The following is a 19,553-nucleotide window of genomic DNA, read 5'->3' as shown; positions in this document are numbered from 1 at the left end:
GTGCCTCAAACAAATTCAAGTAGTACATAGATTCTAACACATGAAAGTTATAGAAAAAAATATATATATTGATGTGACAAATGAGATTTTTGCAATACATAGATTCTTTGCTGAGATTCTTTGCTGAGAATCAAACGGTACTTGAATAAGAATCTTTGCAAAAAAAATGATTGATGTAACAAAGAGAACCTATCTCAGTTTGCCTCCGTGACAAATGAATTTTTTTTGTCTTTTATTTCACATCGTTGTAATAAAAGGCAAGCACTTCCTGAAATTTTCTCACAAAACACTTCTACTTTTAATGAAGTTTTCTCACAAAACACTTCTACTTTTCATCTCTCCGATTGTTCAGTTTTTCTTCAGTTTTGCTTCAGCGTACACAACTAAAGATTGTAAGTTTTGGGTTAATGTAAGTTTTTTTGCTTTTTACTTCAGCGATTATGGATATTGTTGTTGTTGTTGTTGTTGTTTTTATTCAAATTTTAGATTAATGAATTTTTTATGGTTAGGGCTACAAACATTTTTAGTATTGTTGTTATTTTGTGTTTATTTATTATTATCTAATTGTATTTTTCTTTTCTTTTTTTGCAAGTATCACTCTATAATTCTCACTCTTTCAGTTGGTATTACAATTATCGTAAGCATCTCAACTCTCTATCTAAATAAATTTACGTATATGTTTTGTTAATTTTCAAATTATTTAATATTATTTATTGTTGTTATTAGTATATGACCACAAAAATTGTAATAAATTGTATTATTGTGATCTTTTTATAATCAATTTTACTTTGTTATTATCAGTTATTACATCATTACTTGGAAAAAAAATATATTGCATAATATGTTTGTTGATTTATAATAAAGATATGTATGTGTATTATTTTTATTTTTTTGTATTTAGTACAATAAATCATACATTTGTGTTTCCTTTTCTTTAAAGTTTAGTTGGCATAAAAATTAATTATATGCTTTATGTATGGTTATATTAATCTTATTATATTTTATTGTTGTTCTTTTGTTCTTAGAAGATATTTATGATTATCTGATTATGTTTTTTTTTTCTTTCTTTCTTTTCTTGCAAGTATCACTCTATAATTCTTACATTCCTTCACTTCGTATCACAATTGTAGTAAGCTTCTCAGCCCCTAATTTAATTGGAAATTATTTGCTTAGTTTGTAATTTTTTATATAGATGGTTTGTAAAAAATGTACCTTCAGATATTGTAATTTTTTAATCTCAGTATTTATATATTAAAGATACTGTGAAAACGCATCTTCTGATATGGTTTAACTCATTGTAGCATTTAATATAGGATATATTTGAAATGGAGCCTGGGTCATTCGATCATTCTTTGCCAACCCAACAACAATATCACATCTCTAATGATGCAATGGAAGGTAATGTACGTTGCGAGATCCAAATTTATCAATATCCTAATAATATCTACAATTATTCAATTTACATGAAAATAATTTCAACATTAGCAATATAACATTGTACATTTTTAAAAAAAATTCAGGTTTCCACGTTATGAGTGCGACCCCAACGGTTTTCACCCCCCCGGCAATTAGGCGAGCGTATCACCCCATATTTGCATCAATGTAGACTATACCGTGTTATGCGCCTACCACATATAGATATTAAATGGAGTCTTATCACTTCTTTGGTGGAGCGGTGGCAATCTAAAACCTATACATTTCACCTACCTAATTGTAAAATGTTGATCACTCTCCAAGATATAACAATCATAACAGGATTTCCTATTGATGGCAATGCAGTGTGTGGGTCCACTACTATGAAATGGTAACTAGTTTGTCAAAATTTACTTTGAGTGACACCACCTGAAACTGCGTTGACATATGGTAGCCTTAAAATAACATAAGTTAGGAATACATTCTCAAATCTCCCAGAGGGTGCCGATGCTAAAACAACCTAACAGTATGCTAAGGCATACATGTTCCAGGTCTTGACTTTACTATTTAGAAATAAAAGCCAAAATAAATTGCGTTGCTGCTTTCTTAAGCTGTTAGCGGACTTTGGTGTAGCTGGGCAATATAGCTGGGGTAGTGCCACACTTGCTTTCCTTTATAAAGAGTTGTGTACTGCTTCTATTAAAAAAAGCACAGAGGTTGCAGGTTCTGTTTTCATATTACAATTATGGGCATGGGAGCATCTTCCATATCTAACCCCAATTCCAATAATTCCAATAAATTTAAATGGTGACAACCCATACGGTTGCAAGTATAATATTTACTTTCTATTTCTATACAATATTGTATACTGTAGCGTTTATCCTTGATACTTCCAAACCCTAAAATCAGTGGTAATCATTAATTGTGTATAGGTAGGATACCAAGAGAACGTATACTCACACACTAACGCATATTCTACTTGTGTATCGTTCTAATCACGACACACATAATAAGGATCAGGTAATATATGCTGTCACAATGCATCAATGGTTAATTTACTAGTTATATTATTGTCTTGATCGATTATAACATAGTTATTGTAATTAAAATCGCAAGTTGTTTGGACACCATACGATAATTATTTGCATCCATGGTGTTTTGCAGGAAAACATACATGGCTTACAACAGCGTCATTGCTATGTTTCCAAATTGTTGAGTATTACCATCCAGAAAGAGTCATGCGACAATTTGGATTGTTGTAAAGATGTCCAAAGTGGCCTACTGACAATTTTGATAAATCTATGCATTGTGTAAAGTTGACAGGAAAGGCTGGTGTTGATTGGTGTAGGCATCATGCACATTACTACCGATTTTGGAACGAGCGAGCTCAAAATATAGTTGGGGATGAAAATTTCCATCTAGATGTGGACTACACAACATGGTACCACCAACATGGTCACTTATTTACGACACCAGAGGCGGCTGCCCATATGTACCAAGTTATTATTTTAGCATTTTCAATACTGCACTAATATTGATAACAAATTATTATTTTAGCATTTTCAATAATACTGCACTAATAATTTTTTTTCTTTTTATGTGGCAGCAAACGGAAATTAATAATATGTTAATTTCGGCTGTTGCAAACCAAGGGAGGGCTGACCTGACTGCACAACAAGTCCTTCCGGCAATAGTAGAGGACCTTACTCGAGTGAACTTATCGATGGAAGCAGATATTTCCTCCGTCCCTACTGAGAGGGTGACACACTTTGGGCGACGACAAAGGTACCAAGGAAGACAGGGTAGACAACGCAGAAATAATGAAGCTGGACCATCCACGTCTACCTAAGCTGGACCATCCACCTTTACCCAAGCTGGGCCATCCACATCTGCCCATAATGAGCCTACCACCTTCAATGAGTATAATCCAATTAATGTCAATGAGTATTGTATGTCTTTATATCAACAGATTGGATTATCCACTTCCATAGGACAAGGATTAAAGGGTTTGTTTAGCTATGACCACTATCCCCAGCCTAGTTCAACACCTCCCTCTTATCATCCATCGCCACCTCCATACTATTCTAGGCAATACAATTATCGCCAAGATAGCCAGTTTAGCTATGAACAACCTTCCCAACCATCCCCTCATATTGGTGATTTCTGCACACCACCAAATACATGGGCATGTGCTCCGAACTCTGAGGAAGAGGCCTCTGTAACAATCTCTGAGGAAGATGCCTCAAATGAGAATAGTGGGGAAGATGCAGAAGATACAGAAGATATGGAGGTGTCATCAGATAATGAAAGTGGTAATCATCAAACAGATTTTGATATTAGAACACAGCCAAGGCACATGGGGAATAGTCATGTGCAAGCACGAAGGTACCCTCAACGAGTAAATAGGCATCCTCCACGTTGTGGAACACAACAAAAACTTCATGTACCCCATCGTGGAAATCACTAATCAATATAGTTTGGCTGTTTATTAAAAATATATTAAAGTATTATTATTGTTTATGCATCATTGTAGCAAAAAATATTATGCCTAGAAAGTATACATATCACGTTATACTACTAACCGTAAGACCTTTGCCAAAATAAGAAATGTGTACACATATTTGGTATTTGAAATTAGTGCCCAATTAATTTAATCATACATCTATTTAATATAATTTTCCAATCCACAACCTCTCTTCCAAACCCTTGTAAAAGTGTCAAAGAAAAATAAAACTTTCACCATCTAATTTTCGTCCAAATTTACAGTAGTAATTTGTGAGTTAATTTCGGCCTTCAAAAAATGTGAATTTCAAAAAACTCAAAACATAAAAGTTGTAGATATTTAAGTCACCATTCCAGCCCATCTAGTCTTAAGTCAATTGGATTTTTGAGGAGAGAGATACGTCTAAAATACTGATTAGTGCTCAAATATGATTTTTCCTCTTTAGATTGTGGCCCTTTGATTTATTTCCTTATTTGAAGCTTTCAAACATGGCAAAGGACCCAAGCACTCCATAAAAGTATATGATGATGCAAAGAAAATTAGTAGGCTGGATGCTTCAGACTTGAAAGGACCACTTACTCTCTTAACGGCCTGAAAAAAGAAAGAAAAGCGATCAAAGGTGACCGGGGCTGCCAGCCAAGAACCCTCCGATGGCAAAGTTAGTTTTCTCTCTATATTTTTGGAGTTCCAACTTTTTGGGAGCAATAAAACGTACATTTGCTTTGTCTGAATAAGCGTTTATATAGTGTCTAATAGACGGTTATCGCAATTATAACCTCCCCTAGATTCAAGGAGGCGTAAGTATTTAAAAATAACTTCCATAACCGTTTAGGAGTTATGTACTACAACGGATACCTGGAAGTTACGCGTAAAATAAGGAATTGTCACATTATACTCGGAGATTTTCCTAAGTATGATACCTTCATCCTAGTATCCCCTTGACGAGTGTGCTTAGCTCATAAATAGGGGTCGTTCCGTCTACGAACGAATTTATTAAGGATGAGATCGCCAACACCCTGGACGAGCGTCTCATTCCTTGGTCACGACGACCTCGTCCTAGTCTCTTCTTTTTTGGACGAGATGGTTATAGGTAAGGTTTTCTGGGGTGCTTGCAATACTATTGGGTCACAGACGACCTCTATGGACGGCTTCAAGATGGAAAAAATCAGTACCCCATCAGTTGCCCCTTCGTCCAAGGGTCGTCCAAGGCTTTTGGTTTTTAAACACGTCTCATTACGCCACCCCACGTGTCTCGATCTATATGGTGGGGTTCCAGTGACTCCAGATCGCGCCACGCGTCATCATTATATGGGTTAACCGTTGTGTCGTTTTGAGTTTTCGAGGAAGTTGCCACGTGGTTCTTCCCGATTGAGTGCTTCGTTTCAGGTTTCATTTTTTAACGCCTATAAATAGTGGATTTCCTCCCATACCCTCTCCATTTTTTCAAATTTTCTTATTTGACATTTCTCGTCCATCGACTCGTCTAGAAGTATTCCAGCGTCCCTAGTTTTCCTTCGTCTAGAGCCAGGTATTTTCTCTACACTCGTCTTTAGGTTTCCCTTGAATTTCCACAATGTCAGAAGTTGTTTCTTCGTCTAGAATAGTGTTGATAAGGAGATAGACGAATACCACAATTCGACTAGTTACGGTGGTTCTAGTAGTGATAGTAGTAGTAGTGGGGGTAATACCTCAGACGAGTATGTTTCTGGGGTTCCTAGGGTTCCCCTAGAAGTCTTCCAAGAGGAATTTAGGACGAGAGTGGCGTCTGGGTCTAGGGTTGGTCCCTCTGGTGCGCCCTCGTCCACTCAAAAGGACAAGGTTGAGACCACATACAGCTGTGCTGTGGGGGTTCCTGCTAAGACAGACGAGAGGAAATTAGCTTATCTTAGGAGTTGGTATCAAATTCCAGACGAGCTAAACCCTAGGTTGGCCGTCCGTGACGAGTGGTGTTGCCAACCTCATTTTGGCATTGGAGTTTATGAAGCCTATCTCCTAGGAGGTCTTAGGTTGCCTCTCAATGCCTTCGCTAGGGAGTTGCTCACTAGATTGGGTTTAGCGCTGTGTCAACTTAATCCCAATGCATGGAGACTAATCGTTTCTATGCAAATTTTGTGGAGAGAGGTTTTTGAAGGGAATTGTCCTCTTACCGTGGACGAATTCCTTTTCTGCTACAAACCCTCTGAAATTTGGCCAATCCCGGGGCTTTTATCAGTTTACAGCCAGGAGAAGAGATTGTAGGATTATAAGTTGGTTACATCGGATAGGAGTTGGAAGACGGAGTTTTTCTTCGTCTCAGGTTTTTGGGCAGGGCGCCCTGTTGAGGTGGGCAGGGATCCATTTGCCCCTTATACAGGAGAGTTAGGGAACCTTCGTTCTGAAGGTATGCTTATCACCATTGTAACATTACCCTTATCACATGTCTTTTTACACTAACTAAGCTTCTCGTCCTTACTGCAGGTGTTAGAAGGCCGTCTTTGAACAAGTTTTATTTGGGACATGTTCAAAAGGCTCGTCTCCACCCAGAGAGGGACTTCCATTCTTTGGTCACCCTTCAACGTCTTGCGACTTGGGGACTTGGCCCAGAACCTTCTCCAGAAGCTTTAGCTCACGAAATCACAATCCGTCGACGTAAGTTTTTGCCTTGGGATTTTTTTTGTTTTTCCATCAACTTAATCATGCCGTCATAGGCACATTTGTTGATTTATTCGTCTATTTTTTTGTAGGGATGGCTACCATGAAGGAGAACAAAGGCAAGGGAGTCGCGGACGAGCCTACTAGGCAAGACGCCGAAACTAGAGCTCGTCCTGCTGCTGGTGACAAGAGAAGCCTGTCGAAGGCCATTAATCTTGAAAATCTCCCCAGCCGGAGAGCGAAGCATAGGAGGTCGTCCAAGCCTGGAGTCGTCTCTCCTGCTGTCCCTGTTCCTCCTCCATCTCAATCGCCGTCCATCCAGATTCTTGACGTGGAGTCGTCTGAGCCTACTCACCCTCCTCCGCCTAAAACTAGTGTTCCTACCTCGTCCCAGCCTCCTGTTGAAGTCGCGTTAAACCTCCTTGAGAGTGAGGACTTCGCCTGGGAGAGGTTTGAAAAAGCAGTTTCTGGCGAGGACGTAGCTGCATGCTATAACATGTCCTTGAAAGATTTTGAACACTCAAGTGTCCACGATCTTTTCAAGGTAATTAATATAAATTTCTTCTCGTTTTTATTATTTTTTTTATTTTTTTATTTTCCTCGTCATTAAGATTATTTGCTTTGCTTAATACGAAAATTCGTAATTGCTTGTGCAGGCCATGTCAAAGCTCATAGCTGCGTCCAGGCAGGCTACTCAACTGGATAAGACGAGGCTTTTATTGGAGAGGAGGATACAGGAAGTCAGGGACGACTGCAAAGGCTGGGCTAAAACAGCGGCTAAGGCTAAGGACGAGGCCAAGGGTTTGCTGAACCTCGTCGAGGAGCTAAGAGCTGACATAGTGGAGAAAGACACTCGTCTTGACCACTTTCAGAGGAAGGCTGACGAGTTAAGCAACTCCCTTGAGAAGGCTAAAGACGATGCTGTGGAGGAATTCAAGGCCTCGAAGCAATTAACTGACCTTCTGGACGCCAACTACGCGGCTGGATTTGAAGATTTTCGCATGGAGAAGAAGGAGAAGTTTCTAGAGGTTGATTTCAGCCCTATCGTCCTTCAATTAGGGGGTGCTGCTAGTTCTTTTCTTCAGACTAGCTCTGAAGATGTCAATATTGAAGACGATGCCTCGACCAAGCCTACCCAGGACGACCTCGATGCCTGATGCCCTTGCTATCCGAAGATTTTATTATTATTTCCTTTCAAAGTGTTTTCTTCTCTTCTTCTCTCTCTCTTTTTTTTTTAAAAAATGTATTCAAGAACAATTACCTTGTCTAGAGTGTTCTGGACGAGTTTATTAACAATTGTCTTTTAATGCTTATTTTATAAGGGTTTTTGGACGGTGGTCGTCTACCCTTTGATCTTAATGAATGTTTATTTTCATTTGTTGTTGTCGTTTCATAGACGAGTTTATGCATTACTTTTATCATTTATGCTTTTGTTCCAAGTGTCGAATGATCGTCTATGTGACTTCCTCATAGACGACCCACTTAGGACGATAATGATGACTGCATTGCTTTTGCTTGTCCTTTAGGCAATTATTTCTCGTCTTTCCACAAGGATTTTATGTTTTACTCGTCTCAAAATATTGAGGCGTCTTGACTAGCTTCTCGTCTCTGTTATGCCATAGCGCCAACCCCCTCTTTTTTCTTTTCTTTAGACGAGTGGGACTTGGCTTTCTCTCTTTGCTTTATCCTGATTTAGAGGAAAGCATTTTTTCTTTATCCTTATTTAAGGAAAAGCTTGGACGAGTATGCCTTGGCTTATTTCTCTTTACTTTATCCTTATTTAAAGGAAAGCCTTGGACGAGTATGCCTTGGCTTATTTCTGCGTCCGAAGATTTCTATTCGTCTTAGGCTTTTGTCTCTTCTGTGGGTATTATTATGGAAACTAGATCTATGCATCAAATACATAAGAAATCCAAACCATATTATTACATGAACATTGTTCACAAACGTGGCACATGCTTATAAGCTAGTGCCTTATTAAAATACTTAAGAAAAATACATAACCTCGTCTTTCATAAGCTGGTCTGTAAGCAGTGCAAAAGTTTAAGAACTAGTGCACTTTTTATTCATAACACACCATAATAGTAGTAAGAACGCAACAGTAAGTATAAGTGAACATAGGTTATAGCTGCAACTTTGCTAGTGATTTCCCTCGTCCCTGCTCGTTACTAATAGTACCTCCTTAGGTGTTCCACATTCCAGGGATGCTCTAACTTCCGTCCGTCTAGAGCTTCCAGGTAGTAAGACCCCTGCCTCTTGCAGTTAATTACCCTGTAGGGTCCTTCCCAATTAGGTCCCAACTTTCCATGAGTTGGGTTCCTGGTTGCCAAGGAGACTTTTTTGAGAACAAGTTCCCCAACACTGAACCGCCTGGGTTTTACCATGGCGTCATGCTGCCTGACCATAAGGTTCTTGTATCTTGCTGTCCTTTGCTCCGCGTCCATTCTTACCTCGTCAATAAGATCGAGGTCAAGACGGAGTTGCTTCGCATTCTCTCTTTCCTGATACTTCATCACTCGGTGATTAGCCATATGGACTTCTGCCGGTATAACGGCTTCACTTCCGTAGGCTAACTTAAAGGGGGTTTCTCCTGTTGGGATTCGTACTGTCGTCCTGTAGGGCCCGAAAGACGCACTGGTAGCTCGTACGGCCAAATCCCTTTTGCCCCCTTGAGGCGGGTCTTGATGATTTTCAGCGAGGATCGGTTTCTACACCTTGCCCATTTGCCTGTGGATGGGAGGGCGAGGAATAGTGATTCTTGATTCCGAAATGATTGCAGAAGTTTCTGAAGGGTGCGTTGTCGAATTGACGTCCGTTATCCGATACTAAAACCCTGGGTACTCCAAACCTACATAAAATGTTCTTCCATACGAAATTTTTCACATTTTGCTAAGTGATTGCTGCGAGAGGTTCAGCTTCTACCCACTTGGTAAAGTAATCGATTCCTACCACCAGAAACTTCATTTGCTGGGTTCCCATGGGGAAAGGGCCTAGGATATCCAATCCCCACTGTGCGAAGGGCCATGGGGCCATCATTGGGGTCTGGTACTCTGACGGCTGCCTAGGTACATTGCTATAGCGCTGACACTGGTCACATACCTTGACATAGGCTTTAGCATCTGCCTGCATTGTAGGCCAATAGTAGCCAGCACAGACGATCTTATGAACTAGCGACCTTGCTCCTGAATGATTTCCACATGCTCCTTCATGAACTTCCCTTAGAACATAGTTTGACTCGTCAGGAGCCAAGCACCTTAAGTAAGGTTGGGAAAAATCTCGCTTGTACAATACTTCATTTATGAGGACGTACTTGGCTGCCCTGACCCTCAACTTTCTCGCTTCATCCTTGTCCTCTAGAAGCCTTCCATCTTTGAGATAAATCATTATTGGACTCATCCAATCTTCTCCTCCTCCTACCTGCTGTATGTGAGGGATGTCTATGCTCGGCATGTATTGGATGTTGTCGTACTCGTCCGTCACCCTTGCCGAAGCTACTTTTGCCAAGGCGTCCGCTTCCGTATTTTCCTCCCTCGGTAGTTGAACAAAACTTACAGCTGAAAATTTTTGTGCAAGTCGTTTCACTTTATTGAGGTATTTCTTCATTCGATCTTCCTTAGCATCACACATTCCATTTACTTGGTTAATGACCAGCTGAGAATCTCCTCTGATTGTTACCAACTCCGCCCCTAGGGACTTAGCCAACTCCAATCCCTTGAGTAGAGCCTCATACTCAGCCTCGTTGTTGGTAGTTTGATGCGGACGGGGGCTGTCCTCCTGCTGTCACCCTCGGGGGGACTTAAGTATAACCCCGAATTCCTCCTGCATACGGTGTGGACGACCCGTCGACATTGATCACCCATTTCTCGGCACTTTCGTCCTTGTCCGGCTGGGGGTGAACTTTGCGATAAAATCTGCCAATGCCTGCGCCTTTATCGCACTCCTGTGGAGGTATCTGATATCAAACTTGCTAAGCTCAACGGCCCACTGTACTAACCATCCAGCAGCTTCCAACTTGTTCATTGCCATCTTTATGGGATGGTCTGTTAGGACGTTGATGATGTGAGCCTGAAAATAATGCCTCAGCTTCCTGGAAGCCGTGATCAGTGCAAATGCTAGCTTCTCCATCATCGGGTATCGTCCTTCTGCTCCTCTCATTGCACGGCTTGTATAATAAATTGGTTTCTGGACTCTCCCTTCTTCTCTGACCAACGCTGAACTTACTGCGTGTGGAGACACTGCCAAATACAAATACAACACTTCCCCAGGTACAGATGGACTCAATAGCGGCGCTGTCATGAGATATGTCTTCAAGTCTTGGAAGGCCCTTTGACACTCGTCTGTCCATTCAAATGCCTTCCTAAGGACTTTAAAGAAAAGCAAACACTTATCAGTAGCTTTCGAGACAAACCTGTTAAGGGCGGTGACCCGCCCGATAAGGGACTAGACTTCCTTGATATTTTTTGGTGGTTCCATGTTCAGTATCGCCTGGATTTTGTCCGGATTTGCTTCAATTCCTCTGTGTGACACCATGAACCCCAAAAATTTTCTTGACGAAACTCCGAAAGCGCACTTGCTTGGATTTAATTTCATGTTGTACCGCCGCAATGTATCAAAAGTCTCTTGAAGGTCGTCTAGATGTTTATCCTCGTCCTGGCTCTTTACCAACATGTCGTCTACATAAACCTCCACATTTCGCCCGATTTGAGGACGGAACATATGGTTAACCAGCCTTTGGTAAATCGCCACTGCGTTCTTCAAACCAAAGGGCATTACCTTGTAGCAATACAACCCTTGGCTCGTAATGAATGAGGTCTTCTCCATGAAGCTAAGCACTCTGTGACTTGCCGTCGAGTCCACCAACTGGTCAATGCATGGCAATGGGTAACTATCATTGGGGCAAGCTTTGTTTAAATCAGTGAAGTCCACGCACATTCACCATTTGCCGTTAGCTTTCTTGACCATGACCACGTTCGCCAACCAATCTGGATAATAAACTTCTTGGATGAACTCTGCGGCGACCAACTTCTGTACTTCTTCCTTAATGGCATTGTCTCGCTCAGGAGCGAAAATCCTTTTCTTCTGACGCACTGGTTTTGAATGGGGGCACACATTCAGGCTATGGGTAATGACACTCGGATCAATGCCAGGCATGTCCTCATGACTCCATGCAAAGTCATCGAGGCTTTTCTTGAGAAACCGAACCAAAGCGTGCTTCGCCCCCTCTTCCATGCTCGCCCCAACTCTTGTAAACTTCTCAGGCTGGTTCTCGTCCAAAGGGACGTCTTCTAATACTTCAGTAGGCTCTGCCACGATCCTTCTCCCTTCTATACTCATTGCATGTATGTGCTCGTCCATCGCCAGCATAGCTAAGTAGCATTCTTTGGCGGCCAACTGATCTCCTTGTACTTGGCCTACTCCGTGCTCAGTTGGAAATTTGATGGACAAGTGGTAGGTAGAGGTTACCGCCTTCCAGCTATTCAGGGTTGGTCTTCCAATAATTGCATTATATGACGATGCACAATCAACAACAAGGAAATTTACCTCCTTGGTTATCTGCTGTGGATATGTTCCAACAACCACTGGTAGTGTGATGGTACCCACCGGTTGCACCTTTATTCCTCCGAATCCTACCAACGGCGAATTCACTAGCCGAAGCTGATCTCGTCCTAGCCTCATTTGCTGGAATGCGGGGTAGTAGAAAATGTCTGCAGAACTGCCATTGTCTATCAACACCCTCTTGGTCATGTAGTCAAAGATGAATAGGGTGATGACTATCGCGTCATCGTGTGGGTGGTGAAGTCGTCCTGCTTCCTCGTCCGTGAACGTAACAGCCTGCTGGTCTACTTCCCTTGTCCTAGGAGGTCGTCCGGACAGTTGGATGTTCTGCACCACCTTCAGGTATGTCTTCCTTGATTTGGATGACTGCGCTGTCGAGTTTCCTCCTACAATTACCCTTATTTCTCCTAGTGGGGGACGTGATGATTCTTCCACCTTGGCCTTCATTTTCTCATCTCTTTGGTCTCATCCAAGGAAGGTCCTCAGTTTTCCTTGTCTAATGAGATTTTCTACCTACTGCTTCAGGTCAAAACACTCGTCCGTATCATGCCCGTGGTCCCTGTGAAAGCGGCAGTACTTGCCCCTATTACGCTTGTTGGGGTCTCCCTTCATTTTATCCGGCCACTTCAAGGACGGATCATCCTTGATCTGCATAAGAACCTGCTCTAGTGGCATCGTTAGGGGTGTGTATTGCTGATTCCTCGCGAAGGAACTCGCCTTCTTACCATCCTTATCTTTCTTCTCATCTACCCGAGCTTTCTTTGGACGAGGTCCTTGATCCGAATAACGATGGTGACCCGCTTCCAAGCGTTCTGCCCTTTTTATTTTCTTGTCTATGATAGCGTCCTTAGCATTCATAAAATTCTGGACTGAATAGACGAGATCAGCCATAGTCTGTGGTTCCTGCTCGTAGAGCTTATGAATGAACAAGTCAGAATTGACCCCATTGTGGAAAGCGGCCAGCAATAACTTGTCATCCATCTCGTCCACCGTCAAGGCCTCCCTATTAAACCGGGTGATAAAGGATCGCAAACTCTCATTTTCCCCTTGCTCTATAGTCAGTAGACTAGAGGAGGAACGCTTGTGACGCTGTCCCCCAATGAAATTGTTGACAAACAACTTACTCAACTCTTCAAATGATCCCACCGAGTTTGGGGGTATCTTACCGAACCACACTCGCGCTGGTCCCTTAAGTGTGGTGGGAAAAGCTCTGCACATAATCTCGTTCGGGACTCCTTGTAGGTGCATGGTTATCTTGAAGGTCGCAATATGATTGCAAGGGTCGCGATTTCCATCATACAAGTCCAGAGAAGGCATTTTGAATTTTGGAGGTTGGGGTGACTATTGATGGAAGCCGTGAAAGGGGAGTCCGTTCGGTGAACCATATCATCCACTGGGTTCGCTCGCCTCATGTTTCCCTCATTTCATCCATGGCTTTTCTCATTTGGTCCATCTCTTTTTCCAAGTGTGGCACTCTTCTTGAAGCGGTACCCCTTGTCTGATCTTCGGACTCGACATTTTCTCCTCCACCTTCCTGACTCGGTGCCCGTCCATCCACGTGCCCATCTTGGCGCAGCCTCCTGAGGTTAATCTCCCTATTTAACTCCTGGTTCTGACGTGTCAGTTCTGCCATAGCGGCGGCCATGGATTGTATATGTTGAATGGAAGGCGGTTGCATGACGGGGGCGGCGACTGCGATCGCGAAGGGGGTTGCTAGAAGCATCCCTACTCTCTGGTGGCTTTGGTGGCCACTTGATCTTGTTCGAACCATTCAGCCTTTTATCTGGGAAAGACTAATCCTTGACAACAAAAACACAGTTGAATGAAAAGAACAATGAACAGTGCTCGTTTGTTTTTCTTTTTTCCAGTGACGGCGCCAACTGATGATGCAAAGAAAATTAGTAGGCTGGATGCTTCGGACTTGAAAGGACCACTTGCTCTCTCAACGGCCTGAAAAAAGAAGGAAAAGCGATCAAAGGTGACTGGGGCTGCCGGCCAAGAACCTTCCAATGGCAAAGTTAGTTTTTTCTCTATATTTTTGGAGTTCCAACTTTTTGGGAGAAATAAAATGTACCCTTGCTTTGTCTGAATAAGCGTTTATATAGTGTTCTAATAGACGGTTATCGCAATTATAACCTCCCCTGGATTCAAGGAGGCGTAAGTATTTAAAAATAACTTCCATAACCGTTTAGGAGTTATGTACTACAACGGATACCTGGAAGTTACGCGTAAAATAAGGAATTGTCACATTATACTCGGAGATTTTCCTAAGTATGATACCTTCATTCTAGTATCCCCTTGTCGAGTGTGCTTAGCTCATGAATAGGAGTCGTTCCGTCTACGGACGAATTTATTAAGGATGAGATCGCCGACACCCTGGATGAGCGTCTCATTCCTTGGTCACGACGACCTCGTCCTAGTCTCTTCTTCTTTGGATGAGATGGTTATAGGTAAGGTTTTCTAGGGTGCTTGCAATACTGTTGGGTCATGGACGACCTCTATGGACGGCTTCAAGATGGGAAAAATCAGTACCCATATCAGTATATATTTTAAGGTGTTATCAAACCCCTAAACTATAATACGCAATATATATATACACACACATATGCACACACACACGCACAAAAAAAAAAAAATAAATAAATAAACATACACCCCAATCAAACTTGAAGTGATAGAAAACATTGTAGCATATGGAATTAGTACCAACTTGTTCTATCAAAAAATACAAACTAACAATATGGTCTAACTCCTAAAAAAAAAAAAACAGTCCAACCAATCCACTGAAGTAGATTGAATACTTATGTTGGGTCATTCAGTTTGGCCACTAGTGGAGCCAGCCACAGTTCGAGTGGGGCGTGTTCTTCTGTTATGGCCTTCTTGCCTACAGAGGCTGCACAATGGCCTTGGTTGATGCTCTGTCCCTAAATTCATTTCATTTAGAAGCCGAGTTGATCTTGGTCGACCTTTTGCACGGCGCAACTTCACATTAGGATACAAGACCGGGAAATCAGGCTCATTCCAATGTACACTGTCTGGAACCATGCGAAATCTAGGTGTATAACAAGCAGCTTGTTCTTCCAAACAGTAGCAGTGGTCGATATATCGCATTACAAAGATTCCTTGATATTTACACACGGCAATGACATGTGAGCACAGAATCTTATAAACCTGCCATTTTTGACAACTACAAGTGCTCTCCCTTAAATTCACCTCATGACGATGATTACCCCTATATGCAGAGTTAGGGTTTATTGGTGTTCTGACTTCAAATAGACCATCTTCATGACTAAACACAGTAACTGAATGCTTTGGTGCCTTTTTTTTTTCCCATTTATTGAATTTATTCTTTGCATAGGCTGTAATGCGTTCACCGACTATAATCTCTGCGCGTGCCTTAGTATACCGATCGGCAAAGTAGGCTACACAACGGTAGTATGTAAGCTCGACTAACGCAGTTATGGGCAGATTTCTAGCACTCTTTAGAACACCGTTGAAGCTTTTAGACAAATTTGTGGTCATTGCCCCATAACGATGTCCACCATCGTGTGCTAATGTCCACTTCTGCACTAGTAACTCCCTTAAATACTTATCACCATCTGCATTTAATTGAGTAATTCTATCCCTTGTTATTTGATACTTTAGTAGCTGATTCTCCATGCCTGCCCTCATTACCATAGCCTTTAAGTTTTTATTCCCAATTTTTTTATTGAAATTGCTAGCCACATGGCGAAGGCAAAAACGATGATGCCAACGTGTCGATTCACATATAACTCGTATCGCTGACATTATACCAGGGTGGCGATCAGATATGACACATAACTCATCTCAATTAGTGACATTATTCTGAGTACAACGCAAAAACCAATACCAGCTATCATCAGATTCCTCCTCCACAATGGCAAAGGCAAGTGGAAAAAGTCTATTGTCACCATCCCAAGTTGATGCAATCAATAACTTACCTCTGTACTTACCATATAGGAAAGTTCCATCTATACTAATCACTGGCCTACAATGTTGAAAACTTTCAATTGATGGACCAAAAGCCCAGAACACTCTCTCGAATATGGCACAGCATGGCACAGTAGCAGGTACTGTTCTCCAAATAACCTTGCTGCCTGGGTTTGAATCAGTCAAAGCTTTCAACCATTTTGGCAATAATTGGTAAGATTTGTCTCAATCACCAAATGCTCTACCAATTGCCTTCTGTTTCGCCTCCCACACCTTAAAATAAGAAGGCCGGTATTCGTACTTATTGTAAAGACTCTGTTGAAGCGAAGAAATCTTTATGTTTGGATCATCTTTGACAATAGCCCTCAACTCTTTCTCAATAATATGAATGTCTAATTGCTCGTGATCTTGTGTGAGCGTGGACTCCATACATGTGTGTGGACCATTGTATTTCCTAATCTCAAAGAACCTATGTGTAGCCCGGAAGCATGCTCGAAGACGCCAAGAACAATTTTTGCAACGTACAGACCAACATGCTGGATCTGACTCTTTTACACTAAATGTTTGGTTCCTCTTGATGTGATATTGTTTAACAGCAGCTTGTAGTTCATCCTTATCAGCAAAAAGCAATCCTATATAAAACTCTTGGGTAGGGTCCCAAGTACTTTGAATGGGCTTTTCAAATGGTGGGGTTGGATCAATCATATTATCCTACGTGTTTTGTGAAAAGCTCAGTGATGAAGGTTGATGGAACGCCATTGCTGGACTGCTTTCATGATTAGGTTCATTGGGAAGCTCCTGTTCATCTCCAACATCATCAAGGACCTCGTCGTTATCAAGTTGGTCATTACTATCCATGGCCCGCATCCTTTCTGATAATGTATGGACCGCATTTTCAGTAGTAGCAGCTATGCGGTGTGTATCATTGGGATCATTAGCAGCTCTCTGAGTGGCGGTTTGGTCATACTGAGCTTCAAACTCTGGTGCAACATGCTCAGTTAGGTTATCATAGTCAACATCATTGGTGTTCATTGGCCGATAAGGAGCATGTTGGTCCTCAGTTGCAACATGGGTATATAGAGCATGATAGTCAGCACCACCAATGTTGATTAGGGAATGAGCCACATTTTCAGAATAATGACCAGTATGAGTGGAATATGGATCATGAAAGTGCCCGCCATGTGAATAACTGAACGGTGCACTCGGTCCTTCATTGCCATATCGAATGGGAAAAACATCTTGGTGGCTTCTTATGGGCTCCACACCCACGTACAACTCTGCACCTACAAAACTATATTGGCAGTCTAACATATCGAATATTGCATTGACACCATTATCATCTTCTACCAAAACTTGTTGGTAATTCATAGGATGTGGATGACATTGAAAATGAAATTTATACCAAATAGTAAGTCTTGAATCTTCTCTGTTTATATGAAGCATAGATGCTACTCTATCACATAGATCTTCAAATGTCACACCCCTACTTAATAGAAGCATAGAAGGAGGTGACCCTTGGTAATAAACCTCATTTTCGTCATGTTTAATTATTCCACCGGAATGGATGAGAAAAATAAACAACTTTTCTGCCATTCACACTAAAACATAATAGTAGTATTAATATATTAACACTACACAACCATTAAAATGCAATACAAGAAGGTAATCTATTAAAAATGTTCAATGTTTAAATAGCTAGAGTTAAGAGAATTCTATTAAAGATGATTGGTTCACTGATAATTTATTACTGTCTATCATAGTAGTTAAAATTATTTAGAATGATCTGTTATGGTTACGTAAATTATTTTATGTAGCTCTTCATTTTACTTCTTCTAAAATAAGACAGATTATATTTCTCATGCATCATTACGATAATAGATAAATATTTATAATATCGTATAATTTTTGTTATTATTATTATAACTAAAACTTAGATTTTTGATTTAGGGGCATATACTAACCTTTTTTTTTTTTTTTTTTGGGTTTTCTTATAGCATACATGTATATTTTAGGGTAACAAAGTAAGAATTTCTTTAAGAAAAATTTATGTCAATTTTGAAATTTATTTTTGCTATATGAAATTTTAGGCAAGACCCATAATTTAAAACATATCATACAAATCAGTTCTTGTTGCAAAACACATAATACAAAAACAAGATTTTCATGAACAAATAATTTAACAAAAACAAAATTTTCATGCTTAACTATGCCCCTAAAACATATCAACATGAATATTATAAAAAGAAAAGTAACTACTTAAAGAGATGTAACTCACCTTGTAAAATGATAAACACGGATAGGTATTTGCAAGTGTTGTTCCTTATAATTGTTTGTAGAATGTATGGTACGCATGAATTGAAAATGGTTGATAAAATTATGAGGGGAATAAGAGTGAAGAAGAAGGCTGATATAATTTTTAGGGGAAAAAGAGTGGAAAATAAGAAATGTGAAAACTAAAGTAATATTGGTGCTGTTTAAATAAGATGCAAGTTTCGTATAAGTTAAATTCTTAGATTTTAAACTGTACTAATAGAAATTGACCAAATATAACAAATCATCTCTTAAAAAATCTCAAAGTGTCTTTGTTTTTTTTGTTTATAGTGCACATCAATCATTTATAAATCTCTACAAATCCTACAAAGAATCTCTGCAAAATCCTCAGTTTTTTTGTTGTTTACACCGTGCACATCAATCATTTTTTCTTCCATAAATTTCTCTCATGCATGGATAAGAATCTGAATAAGAATATTTATGTACTTTAAACTGTACTGATAAAAATTTACCAAATACAACACAGTTTATAAAAAAAAACAAAAAGCCAAAAAGATCAACTTTGTGAGGAGACTTGCCACAAGGAGGAGGGATAAAAAGTAAAAAGAATCTCTGAAACCAAATTTTAGGTGTGATATGGTTTTATTGGGAATGATGAATGCAATCATTTTAGGCATAAAATAAGAATGAGAGGAAGAGGTGAATATTTTCACAACAAATTATAAGTGTCAGGTTGTTATTAGTTATTATTGTTAGGGCAAAAAAGTATCTTAGCGTTAGGTTCAAATTTGAACCAACAACAACTAACCACCTATAATTTATTGTAAAAATATTATAAAAATAAAAATGTTGTGTACATTTTTTTTTCCTTTTATTTCGGCAATGCCACTGCAAAGAATCTCTACAAAAATCTCAGTTTTTTTTATTTTTTTACGGTACACATCAATCATTTTTTTTCTTCTATAACTTTCTTTCATGTACATTTTAGAATCTATGTACTTTGAATAAGAATCAAACGGTACTTGAATTTGTTTCAGACAGATGGATAATAATCAAACACTCAGCGTACTTGAGTTTGTCGTTTTTCCCCCAGCAATGCCATTGTGACAATTGATTTTCCTTTTTTTTAATTTTTTTTCCCATTTTCGGCAATGGCATTGCCACAATTTTTTTTTTCTCTTTCCCCTATTTCGGCAACACCATAGCCACAATTCTCCTTTTTTTTTTT

At 40.1% G+C, this 19,553-nt stretch overlaps 2 protein-coding genes across 2 annotated transcripts; both read right to left on the bottom strand.

The window, feature by feature from the left end:
- Positions 1-14,914: 14,914 nt before the first annotated feature.
- Positions 14,915-15,781, bottom strand: LOC142608856 (uncharacterized). The gene is made up of 2 exons (XM_075780517.1): positions 15,478-15,781; positions 14,915-15,369 (listed from the first exon to the last, which is right to left on the bottom strand). The coding sequence occupies exons 1-2, from the start codon at positions 15,779-15,781 to the stop codon at positions 14,915-14,917; spliced, it is 759 nt and encodes a 252-aa protein (XP_075636632.1).
- Positions 15,782-15,931: 150 nt separating this feature from the next.
- Positions 15,932-16,759, bottom strand: LOC142608855 (uncharacterized). The gene is made up of 2 exons (XM_075780516.1): positions 16,288-16,759; positions 15,932-16,221 (listed from the first exon to the last, which is right to left on the bottom strand). Exons 1-2 carry the CDS (start codon positions 16,757-16,759, stop codon positions 15,932-15,934), a joined length of 762 nt encoding a protein of 253 aa, XP_075636631.1.
- Positions 16,760-19,553: the final 2,794 nt, after the last annotated feature.

The sequence above is a fragment of the Castanea sativa genome, chromosome 9 (assembly GCF_040712315.1).
Source record: "Castanea sativa cultivar Marrone di Chiusa Pesio chromosome 9, ASM4071231v1".
In the NCBI taxonomy this organism is placed as follows: Eukaryota; Viridiplantae; Streptophyta; class Magnoliopsida; order Fagales; family Fagaceae; genus Castanea; species Castanea sativa.
Note: the sequence above shows the minus strand (reverse complement) of the source record. Positions and strands in the feature narration are given on the sequence as shown.

Excerpts from the sequence above, each read along its gene's own strand:
- LOC142608856 (XM_075780517.1), bottom strand. The coding sequence starts at position 15,781 with ATGGTAATGAGGGCAGGCATGGAGAATCAGCTACTAAAGTATCAAATA. Across the intron at positions 15,370-15,477 it reads ACGCGCAGAGATTATAGTCG|TCAGAACACCAATAAACCCT; the intron begins GTGAACGCATTA and ends GTCTATTTGAAG.
- LOC142608855 (XM_075780516.1), bottom strand. The coding sequence starts at position 16,759 with ATGATTGATCCAACCCCACCATTTGAAAAGCCCATTCAAAGTACTTGG. Across the intron at positions 16,222-16,287 it reads GGCAATTGGTAGAGCATTTG|GCAGCAAGGTTATTTGGAGA; the intron begins GTGATTGAGACA and ends ATTCAAACCCAG.